The 12,313-nt window shown below is 38.5% G+C and overlaps 1 protein-coding gene across 2 annotated transcripts in view; it reads left to right on the forward strand.

Moving 5' to 3' along the window:
- The window catches only part of LRRC7 (leucine rich repeat containing 7), a 162,208-nt gene that overhangs the window by 62,792 nt on the left and 87,103 nt on the right, over positions 1 to 12,313 (forward strand). The window contains exons 2-3 of one of the 2 annotated variants that reach the window (XM_068406147.1): positions 6,229 to 6,431; positions 11,597 to 11,714. In XM_068406147.1, coding sequence (XP_068262248.1) covers positions 6,229 to 6,431; positions 11,597 to 11,714 — 321 coding nt within the window. Of the gene's footprint in view, positions 1 to 6,228; positions 6,432 to 11,596; positions 11,715 to 12,313 lie in introns of those variants that run through there. The other variant, XM_068406148.1, reaches the window with a different exon arrangement.

Consider the following 12,313-nt stretch of genomic DNA (forward strand, 5'->3'; position numbering starts at 1 on the left):
CAGCCGTGTAACACTCTCATTCAGAGTTCCAAGTCATTTTCAGGATTTCTCAGTAGCTTTCTGTCACTACCAGCTCACTTAAACTTTGCCATTTCTTGCAGTTTTCTGAATGAAATTTCAAGAGTGTGAACAGTTTTGTGTTTGATACCTTGTCAGACCACACAGGCTGCTCCTACACTACTTGCTACCTGTTGGTTTTCTTCCCGTTTGAATTTTGACTCAGGCCATTGACTATGGCAGCGCATTCTATCTCTATCTTCTACAGGCAACCATTTTTAAAAATGATATTTAATTTGATTATTGTAAAGTCTAGACTATTTTTTAAATGAAGGATTATATAACATTCATTTAAAGAATGAGCTGCGTAGAATTCAGTAGTACCCATTGTTTTGGGAGCTGGTTTCCTTATGGAAACAGAATTATTCTTGTCACACTTAATATAAACCAATGAGCCTGATATCAACCAAAGCTTCTACAAATCACAAAGCTTTTTTAATAGCCTTACCAATGCTTTCTACACTGTTTTATTGATGTTTGTTTTTTGGTTTTGTTTTTTTGGGATTTTTTTTAGCATGTGTATAAATACATGCATTCGAAGTTTTGCAGGTCCAAGCTGATCGAGAGACCTGACTTCCTAATTACAGTCATCTTTCAAATACGGTATTTGGGAATTCTTATTTTAAATGCACTATCAACAAGAAATTGAGTGGATTCCAAAGGCAATTTGAAGCTAGTTTTATGTTACAACTCTTTCAAATCGCTTGCCCAATGATTGCCACTTGCTACTTGTTCTTACTGGGTTTTTAACACTGTTAATGGAAAAGTAAAGCACATTGAAGATAAAACTTTGCATATTTTAGCATAAAACTAAACTGATTAGATAAAAATATTTCCAGAGGGATGTGGCATTTTTAAAATTGTGGGGGTTTAAGCAAATTTTTATTACTTTGTGAGGGGAAAAAAGGAAAATGGTTATATCTGATGATGTGTAGGCCCATTGCAGGGGACAAAGCTTCTGAGATGACACAAATAAATTCTTCTATCTTGTCTTTTGAAAAAAATTGCTGCCGCTCCCGTTCTTTCAAGAGACTTGAAGTTGTGAAGTTTGTTGAGCTCTTTTGTTCCATCTTTAAATCAGAGTTTTAGAAGCCATACAGCAATTTTCTCTGTCTTTTAAATAGCTAAGGAGCACATCTGCTCTCGTGATTGCCGAGAAACAGGGATTACTGGTTTTACAGCACGAAGATCCATTAGTTGAGAAGAGATTAGATTTTATTATAATTAATTTCCATAAAACTACTGGTTTTCTTAGATTAAGGATTTCATTTATAAGAGAATAAACTGCAGATAATGAGTTGCAGTTTATTCTCTTATAAATGAAGTGAAGCTTTATCAGTGAGCTGATAAATCGCAGTTTGTATTTATGCTTCTTTTGTAGTTTCTTTAATTCCAGAAAGAATATATTTTTTAAAAAGCATTCAGAAAACAGGTCATAACATTTTTAACCTTTTGTGGTGAAAAAAGTGTTTGTGTTTCATTTTGTTTTCCTGAATTGTTGAAAAATGGTACACTACAGTTTGTTATGAATGCAGTTGTATAGAATTAATTATTAGTTAAGACGTTAATAAATTTCCTTAATCAGAATAGCAAAAAGAGAGAAAGGACGTACATTTCATCCTGGTTCTTTTGTATTCAAAAAAATCCACCTGTTCCCACTGCCTGTATAGCTTCCCAGGCTGCTGAGCATTTCTGTGTGTGGGCTGATGCACTGTGGAAATTCAGTGTTCTTACATGTGAGACTGAATAGACAACCTGAAATTTCTTCATTTTTGACTGTGATATAAATCTTTTAGAGTATATAGTCTTTAATGTACAGCACGTGACATGTGGTGAGCAATAACCTCTGATACTCAGCTATGGAGAATCCTGTTTCTTTCACTAGTGTGAATGGGGAGAAGTACTAAGCACTGGTGTTTCTGTGAGGAAGGTGGAAGACTTTCTGTATCACTTACAGGGATTAAGGAATTTTGTAAAACAGCAATGTGAACCTCAGGGGAGGGTCAGGTTGGACATTAGGAAGCATTTCTTCTCAGCAAGGGTCATTAGCCATTGGAAGGGGCTGCCCAGGGAGGTGGTGGAGTCACCATCTCTGGAGGGGTTTAAGAAAAGCCTGGCCATGGCACTTAGTGCCCTGGTCTAGTTGCCATGGTGGTGTCAGGGCAATGGTTGGACTCGATGAGCCCAGAGGGCTCTTCCAACCTGAGTGATTCTGTGATTCTGTGATTCTGTGTGTATGGGGTGACTCACCTCCTGAAGTTGGGAGGCTGGTGTCCTGTTGACTCTATTTGACTTCGATTTTGTTCCCGAGGATCTCAAGTAGCAATCCTCTTACAGTAAGTAACCATCAGAGCAGAAAAAAAGGTTTATGAAAATGATGAAGGAATAAAACGTAGGTAAGAAAAGTGTAATTACCAAAACTGGACTTAGTCCAGGGTAGGAATTAATAATACGGAAATTAATAAAAGGTTTAATCATCATTAGTCCACAGGGCATGAAATTTTACTCCTTTCAATTGTGCCACAGGTCCTTTAATTCTGTACTGGTGTTTTCTGAAATGATTGCAAAGAACAATATAAATCCTGGGGGATTTTTTTTCCAGATTTTTCAGCGTTTTTGTTTGTTTTCTTTTTAATTACGAAGGGTAAATAATGGAGCAGACTGTGGACATATGCAAACCCACTTCTTATCACAGTACATTTAAATTCATACTTTCCATGGCCATTCTTCCAGCAGATATTCTGTAAGCAGCAGTTTCTGTAGTGGAGTTACTTCGTATTAATTTTTCTCACAAAATATTAGCAATCCACCATAATTCAAGTTCCAGTGTCTCTCTTATTCCAGTATTGATCTTTTCTTAAATACAGATTGCTCATCTGTCCAAATCACGTTCTAGTTTGGTTTGGGTTTTTTTTTTCCCTGAAGAGGACAATTCCAATAGATAACCAATTAATCCCACCAACCTAATTTATCATGACTATCGGGTCTTACTATAGCTTTTGAGGAAGGCAAAGTAGTTAAATCACTTTTGTTTATCCTCTGCATTTTTTTCTTTCTAATTTTTAAAACAATTTTCTATTGAAGAAGTAATTACAGATATTTTTATGAACCGCAATAACGGAAACACTTTTGTTTACATAAGCAAAAAAACCCACTTTTTAAAAATGTTTTTGCTGTTGTAATTGCTATTTTAATACAGTTCTATCACTTCACCATTTGTACACTCTGCAGCTGTTTTATTGCACTGTTATTGCTCTGGGTTTCTGTTAAAATGAAACCTGGCGTTTGTTGTGTGCGTGTGCCTACAGCGGAGGAGAACAATGCGAAGCGAAGTGCTTTGTAATGCCGATGGGAGGAATGTTTGTCTGAGTGGTTTTTGAAGCGCATGTCACTGTTCAATTGTTCATTATCTTCAAATGGCTTGGAAAGCTACAGATAATTTGATATTCCAAGGGCATTTGTTTTTATTGTGTCGAGGTTTGAAATATGCAATTGCAAATGCTGCTTCGTGGGCTGTGGAGAGAGGCTGTGTAGCTTGAGAACTAATTTCATTTTTCTTGTGGAGTACGTGTTCTGTGACCAATGCTTTTACAGTTCTCATCTGTTTCGATCTCGTACACTCAAGTGAGCTATTTGGGAGGATTTCTGACCCTACAGATGCAGCCCTGCTGATGCTGACAGCTTTCCCTCTTGTCGTTGCTCTGCCTCTTGCTGCTTCCCAGGTGAGGTGGTTTGCTGAAGTCAGCAGCTCCTGCACCTGCAGGTGATCCAGAAGTCAGGTAGAACATGGTGCAAGGTGACTAACTCTAAGCAGCGATGGCCAAAGCCGCTTTCAACATCCGAATACAGACTTTCTGAGACCAGACGAGCTGATTGCATGCGATGTGCTACGGTGGTGGGAGCAAATAGAGTGAAAAAGAGTAGGAGAGGGCAAACACGGCAATCAGAAAAAACTCTGATCTGAGAGAGAACTGGGAGCCCTTCGGTGTGATGGGCCATTCTACTGTGCTTGCGTTGGGACGGGGCTTTGGGACTTTTCCCAAAGTGACGAATGCAGACTTTTTTGAAGTTGAGAAAATGATAAAAGTCATTTCCTCCCAAATGGGTTTGGAATTGACCAACAGATTTGAAGCTGCAAAGACTTATTTCCAGAGGGAAGCTGGGGGCAGTGTTAAAACAAACATTTCTTTGTCACAGGACGTTTTGAGTGGCAGTCAAGAACCCAGGTCCAGCCACAGCGCTGTGTATGAAACCTGGCTGGGGATCCAGTGTTCCTGGTGTAAGCAATTTAAATGAAGAACATTTAAAATCAAAGTTTACCAAGTACATTTGAGTGGCGTGTGGCATCCTTAAATTTCAGCTGTGTGGCTGTTTGTGTGGGCTATACCGTTGAACTGAAATAAAACTTGTAGATTTTCTGATTTATTAGTTTGTAAATGAATTGCTTCTTTTTTTGAACCTATAAGTGTTCTGTTTTTACATTTTCAGAAGTATATGTACACTGTATTATACAGATGTTTTCATTACATCAGCTGACTGTAATTAAGAGACAACTTTTATGTTATGCCCACAAACTTGGCATCTGGTCAAGCTGAATTACGAAATTATTATACCCTTTACTCTGTGTTAAGCGTTACCCTTAAGCCAAAGTCAGCCAACAGAAAGCCTGTCACTGGCACTGCCCGATGAATAACCAGCTGCACTCTGGTCTCACTGTTTTTCATTCCAACACGACAGTATTTGTTCTGACATGATTCGTGTGCTCATCGCATTGGGATTGCTAGAGGCAATTTAGGTGCTAATAAAATTTAAACAAGGAAATAAAGCATTTGAATATTTTATTTACCTCCAAAATATCAATGTATTACATGATAGAAAAGTCACGGAGATCTGTGAATGGAGCATTATCTGACTAATTAAATTATATTTTTAATCTTACATTTCAGATAAATAATGGCTTAAGCAATATGAATTATCTCCACTGATATTTTGCATGAATGTACAGTTAATTTTTCACTGGGATCCTGTGAAAGAGGATCCTGACGAGCTTTATTTTGCTTTACTTGGACTGATTTTGTGCATTTTTTTCATAAGCGTAACTCAAAACCTTGTAAGTTGTTGAAGATTTAGCCCCTCTTGGCTTTGTGGCGATATGTTTCAGAACAGCCTGATTTATCTATAATAATGTCAAAATAACTTCTGAAAATGTCAATATCTATTCCAGATTTAGACACTGCTTGACATGTATAAAATCTGCTTGTTGAGTTTCTGTCAGTTCAAGAGTAGGGAGTTAAAGTAGTTTTATTCCACTGTAAAACAGTCAGATACAATTGTGTAAGCTGTTACTCCTGTGAGTTAGAGGGGCTTGTACACACTGTGTACGCAAGGAAGATCTGCAGGACTTGGCGTCTACATGAGGGGAAGTTAGGGAACAGACTGTGCTGAAATTCCCCAGAGGTTTATTTTACTGCAGAAAAATTAATGGTATTTCTGCTAAGTGCCTTATCTGAGTTTTCAGCAGACCAAGGTAACGTAAGAGAAGCAGGAACGACAGGTAAAGAAACTGTCTGGTTTGGGCTACTTTTGTTCTAGTTTTGTAACCAATTAATTTTACACATCCTTTTCTTCGTTCATATGGTTGAAAAGAGAGTGAATATGGTCCAGCAGTGACTGTGGAATGCTGAGGAACTCTCTTGATTTCAAAGAAATCAGGTGGAAAACAACTGGGCGTTGGTCAGGGCGAACCAGAACCGAATGACTGACTGATTCACTGCCGTGACTCACCGTCCAGCTGAGCAAGGGACCGAAACACGGAGTACAAACGTTGTCATTTCGTACTTTGTCTAATGAACGTGTTTGTACCTGTAGGATTTACACAGCTAATTTTCATCGTTAAGGAAAGCAACAGTTGTGGATGGTCTTGGCATGTTTTCTTCTGTCCCAGTGTAGGGGAACAGATGATGTATTGAGATTGTTTTTTGTGATGGCGCTGGCAAATCTCACTTTTTCATGTTTCGTAGAAAGGTGGAATAAGAAAGGCAGAATGTAGACTACAGATGTCCCTCGGGAAAAATTGTATCTAATGGACTGCAATCTTGATAACAATTCTAAAGAAATAGTCCCCAAAATGTTGATAGTTTCAGAAAACTGTTTTTTCCCCTTTCCCTTCAGTATGCTGTTTGGAGATGACAACCAAAAGGAAAATTATCGGCCGCTTGGTGCCCTGCCGGTGTTTTCGAGGTGAAGAAGAAATCGTCTCGGTGTTAGATTACTCTCACTGTGGCCTACAGCAGGTGCCAAAGGAGGTTTTTAACTTTGAACGGACGTTAGAGGAGCTTTACCTAGACGCCAATCAGATTGAAGAGCTACCTAAGGTAATCGGTGTTCTGCCTGTAATACATATGTCAAAGTTGTGTTCTTAAATGTCTATTCAACTCTGAAATGGGGCTTGCTCTTGACCAAGAGACCTGCTTGCTGTGGGAAGAGTCACGGCTATTAATTTTTACACATTTTTTTTCTGCCCTCCTTGAAGAGCCCAAACAGCTGAGCCACCACTCATGCAGATGGAGCAGGGCCACCTGCTCCTCCTTGCTTCACAGCACGAGAACAGGGGGCAGCCAGTGAAGGCTTGAGTTGGGAAATGAACAATTGTTCAAAAGACGTACTGCTTGTACAGCGAGTAATTAATACGGCATCTGCTACCTTGACCAGGAGTATGCTGATATATGGGGTGGGTGATCTCACATCTGGATCCTCTGCAGCACTGCTGTAAAAGCAAGCTCTTTGTCAGGAGAAGCCGTTATCTTTGTGGGAGAAATGCCAGTACTATCTGGCTGATATTTTCATAACTGCAAATGAGGTCCTGCAATAAGATTACTTAAGTTACCCTTCCTGCGTAAAACTTCTTTATAGAATCTTTAAATCTGTTCTTCTGTTGATTAACGTTTACTATAAGGAATTAAAAGTTACTGTAACTTAAGTGTTCTGGAAACAAAAGAGGGCAAGGTAGTGGAAAAACCAATAGTAGGTGCTAGCTACATAATGAAGCATGAAGTAACGTAATCTATTCCTTAATTGATTTTTTTCTCAACAATAATGAAAGATGCTTGCAAGTCTTTAATTAAACATTGTTCTGCTGTAATCCATTCTTCATCATCTCTCAACATATTTCTTTCTTAGGCTGCATAGAGACTTTATATAAATTCTATTTACAAATGTAGAAAACGTAGTTTTTCCATTCCATGGAGTTCCTTTTTCGGATATGATGGCTCGTTGCTTAAAATTGCTCACTCCATCAAGAAATTCTTTACAGATGGTCAGACAGGGTAGCTGCAGTCTCAAGTGTCACAGAAGAATGGTATGGAGAACTTTTACTGCTAATGCATACCTTCAAGACTGTTTCTCTTTTAATAACAATATATGGCTAACCTTGTCTATTTTAATTACGCTGCTGAAGAATCGTACTGAAGAATGCATAAAGTGTCTAATTTAGCTAGGGATTTTTAGTGTATTTGTTTTGAGTCTCTTCAAAGTATCCATCACCATGGTATTCAAACTAAATTGCAGTGTGTAATGGAAGACAAATGTATCAGGGCATAGAACAAGAGCAATATGCCATGGAAAAACTGAGGACCAGAGGTAAGGGGTCCAAATTATGAAACTGGGATGAAGTTGTTAGTGTCAGTCACAACTGAACTGGGCATGCTAATGAAACCTTGGCACCGTGTGGTGGGCTCAGCTAGTTTGTGTGTTAGTTGTGAAACAAAGCAGCAGATAAATACGGACCTTGGAGAGAATTAAATGGATAGGACTCTATACATTTGCACCTCTCCTTTCTCATTTTTCTTTGTTATAGATAATATTTTGAAGCAAATACTATGTTTTGAAGAAATCAGTCTTAAGTTGGGGTAAATGCATTGTTTAACAAGTCTTGGCCTTGTATGAGAGAAGATTAACAGGAGTGTTAATTTGCTTTCTTTAGAGCATTCATAATTTTTTGTCTTCAGCCTTTATTAATCATTACCATAAATTAAGCAGTCCAAATAATGTCTTTATCACATTTTCTGCTTCAAATATTTTCTACTGTATGTGTCTGAACATTTTTTCACTATTGATTTAATACTCTAGGAGAGAAAGTGCCATTTTTTTCTTAAAATGGCACCATATTACTTAATGTTAACTCTTGTATTACACATCATAATCTACCATAGACAGAACTTCCCTCTCTCTGTAAGTGTGAATTCAGATAACTTCTTCCAGAGAAAATTTGTTTTGTCGATTTTCTGTTATTTACCAAATGTTACGTGCCTCTGAAGTTACAACATTTGAAATTTTCTCCTATCAGAACGCTTTATCATGTTTAAAAATTTAATGAGAAAAGCACAGGTAAAAACTCTGTTAAGTCCTTATCTACCTAGATATGTGATACCCTAGAAACCGATAAATTATTTTGCATTAAACTGATGTATTAAACTTATTCTTTTTGAAAATTTTTACCTTACATTTTATGCATCATAGTTATGCTTTTTTTTCTGCTGTCTTTATTAGAAATGGATTTCTACTTCCTGATTTCTAATATTTTTCTTTTAAGGATTTACAGGATTGTTGTATAATTCTTATTCTCTATTTTCCCCTAAATCCAGCCAAGTCTTTTATTTTATTTGCCTTGACTTCATTATCATGAGCTGCTGCTGCAAGTATGTCCCTATTTGTATGAGTCAAATGAATCAACAACTAATAAAAAAGAATATCGATTTTAATGCAGGTGGAGATACTGGTAATCAGTATCCAGCAAAACATGAATGAGATGAAAATTCTCCCCAGCAGCTTTGCCTTATAAGTATAAAGTATAATGTATAGCTCACATAGATGGGTAGGTGTTATAAATTAACTATATTTTTCTTTTGCATTGCATTTGCTATATGAGTTACAGTTTCCAGTAAAGGCATTGAATACTTTTTAAAATCTGCCCATAAGAAATCATGTTTCTGTTCTGCAAAGCTAGAAAGTGTTATTCCTTTGTAATCCTGACATCAAACGCCCCCAATACGTTAGCCAATCTATTTCCCAGTTATGCCTATAGAAAGTAAAGAGCAGAAATTTCATATTGTTCTCTAATGGCCCTGGAAGGCAGGAGCCTCTGCTGCTCTGTGCTCTGGAGAACTGGAGATATGCAGAGCAATAGCCCATTGTTACAGCTCACATCACAGCACCATTAGCACCACTTGCTTTCCAGTCTGAAAGCAATAAAGGTAGTGTGTGGGCATGCAGGATGATGATTACATCAAGATGGTGATGGCGAGGCCATAAAGCGCTAGAAATTGAGAAAGAGACCTTTTGAAAATCCAGGGGGCAAAAAAAAAGTGGGCAATTTTGGGCTTACATACCTGTATTCACACTCTTGTGTTATTTCTGATACAACAATACATCATAAAATTACTCCAGAGGAAGTATTTTTTATTACATTTCTTCATTCACCAGTTCAGAAGCCTTGTATCTGTTCAGATGTTGACAAAACTTTAAGTTCCAAGCCTTCCTTGGCTTTTTAAAGAAGAATTCTCCAGGGGAATGGCTGGGAACATGCCCTGGGAATTCCATTTTCCAGGTATAGCAGCATGGTATAGTTTGTATATGTACCAAAATTCTGCAGGTTCCCTGAACATCGCTAATGTCTACAGCTGTTCTCAGTAACGCGGCTAGAAATTTCAAGAGCAAACCTTAGAGCCTATTAATTTAATTACTTTCCAGTCTTGTCCAAAATTCTGGGCTTCCTTAAAAAAGAGAAGAAGTAGGTGCTCTCAGACGCGTTGCCAAGGAATTCCTCGTTCTCTAGAGAGATGTTTCCCTTCATTAACATCATCTGCAAGCAGAACTGTGTAACCCCGTTTGGCTTCCAGGGCGTACAGTGATTGTTCCAGCCGTTCCTGTAAATCAGGTTGGGAGGCGCAGGCCCCAGCAGGGAAATGGTTCTCCTTGTTCCTCCTGCGGGGCTGCTGGGCTGGAGCGTTGCACGGTGCGTCCTGCCTGCCGCCGGCGTTCGCTGCTGAGCGGTGGGGAGGAGGCGCTTGTGCAGTCTGGAGAATTGACAAGTACGTTCCGTGTAAGAGGGGATCTGAAAAGCAAAACTGTCAATACAAAGGGGTTTTGAAAAGCATCTTCCAGTGAAATGGCCCTTGGTGCCAATTGATAGTGATGTGATGCTTCTCATCCTGAGCCTTTGTTATTCATGTGATTCCCTCTCAGTGTTCTGAGAATTGATTGTTGTGCAGAAAGAGCAGGATTTTTCTAAAGGATTATGCGTTAGGGCAGAAAAATGCATTTTCAAAATGACCTAAAATTTACTTTAAGTGAGGTACCAGGTTGGCATTTGCATACCATTTGTGTGTTAATTTTCTCCTCTCCGGATCCTGGGCTGAGTTTTTCATCTAGGCAATCAAATTATTATGCACTCGCAAATAGCCTGTGTGAGTGTGCGGACTTTATTCTGATACAGAAGCCTGAAAGACAGACTGGATCTGTTGCATACAGAGCACTGATATTTGAAGAATGCTTTTGAGATGCCTGCAAAGAGGACTTGTTCTTCTCCGGAACCGAGTGAATTTTTTGGTGCCTTTTGGTGAATTCATATTTGCAGAAAGTCCGACGGGGTTTGGTAACTTTGAGCTCTTGAGGAGAGCGAGGTGTTTAGAGCCTGCAGCACAAAGTGGGCAGCACACAGCAGGTCTGCCCCGCGCTCCGCTGCGGGGGGTAGCGCAGGAGGGGCTGGTGCTGCGGGCTGGGGGGCAGCTGTGCTGGGTGTGAAACCAGGGCTCGTACCACCGAGGTGGGCAGCCACGCGTGACCCTTCCCGTCACTCCTAACAGGCCATTTCCCACAGTAGTCGCTGGCGGCTGTGGAGCGTGGCAGTAAATAAGCCAGGCAATTATATTGCGTTCTCAACATGATTTATTGATCACTTCAGGTTGAAAAGAGGATTATTTTGCAGTGGAAATTCTGTCATTTTATAAAATTTGAACTTGAATTAAAAGTTAGAATCAAGTCCTGAATTTTGGGAGGGACTTAAGGAACGTACCATTTTGATAAAGTCAAAGCCTTTTGTTTCTTGAAGAGAGCAAATTTCTTCTGCATGCAGGCAAAATATTTTAAAATCCATCATGAACTTAAATTATAAAATTGAATATTTTAATTTACCATAAGCCACAAAAAAATTTAATTGGTATGACCCATAGGAAATATCACGTACCTACAACATGTTGATTGCAATGAGTATGCAGTTTTGGACAGAAAGCTCTTCTGGAACATTCCTGTTCTGATTAACTGTTCTGATTATCCTTGTCAACTGTGTATAAGCTCTGTTTATGATACTGAGTAGCCTGTAAGACTGTCTTCTCAAATAATGACTTTTCAAAATATTTGTTGATTATTGAATTATTATGTAGCAAATGTAGTTTTGTGGTGTTTGTTGTTTCTGTGCGTAAATAATGATCCCAAACTGATCTTTTTTTCCTGACACACTGTAAAGGATCTTTTTATGTTGCAGCAACTGTTCAACTGTCAAGCTTTACGCAAACTGAGTATACCAGACAACGACCTTTCGAGTCTGCCAACCACTATTGCTAGCTTAGTTAATCTCAAAGAACTTGATATCAGTAAAAATGGTAAGAGATCAAACATACAAGTATTTTAAAGAATTGTAATGAAGTTTTAATTCCTAATGATTAACAAACTTGTATTCTAGAAAACTTGCTCTTTTTCTAGATTATGTGCTATTCTCCTGTGTGGCACTTTAGAGAAGTCTGGGCAGATATCTACCTCATTTACTTTTCTGTTAAAAAATAAAAAATAGAGGTTGCTTTAGCATAGTATCCTGTGATGCCTTGTGACCGATGAACGTTACAAGCAGGAGTGGGAGAGCATTTCTCAGTGTAATGTATTTAAGCATATAAGGCTGCAGGTAAACAACTACCAGGATTTATATAGCCAGTGACTAATTTGCTGATCTGCATTTCCAAATTGTGCATTTACATATTTATGTGCCTAAAAACCTTTGCATGTCTGAACTTAAGTGTCTTTGTTTTGAAAATGGGGCTTAGGCACTCTTGAAAACTTTGAAAAATTCCTTATCAGTGTAGGCTTAGAGACTCTCAGGATTGTGTGTATGTTCTCCTGAGACCAGAGGGAGGCAAAGAAGAAGATAAGCAGTTCATAAAGAAATGAAAGGCACAAATATCAGTACAAATGATGTCACTATTTAACT

Source organism: Nyctibius grandis, chromosome 8, assembly GCF_013368605.1.
Source record: "Nyctibius grandis isolate bNycGra1 chromosome 8, bNycGra1.pri, whole genome shotgun sequence".
Taxonomy (NCBI): domain Eukaryota; kingdom Metazoa; phylum Chordata; class Aves; order Nyctibiiformes; family Nyctibiidae; genus Nyctibius; species Nyctibius grandis.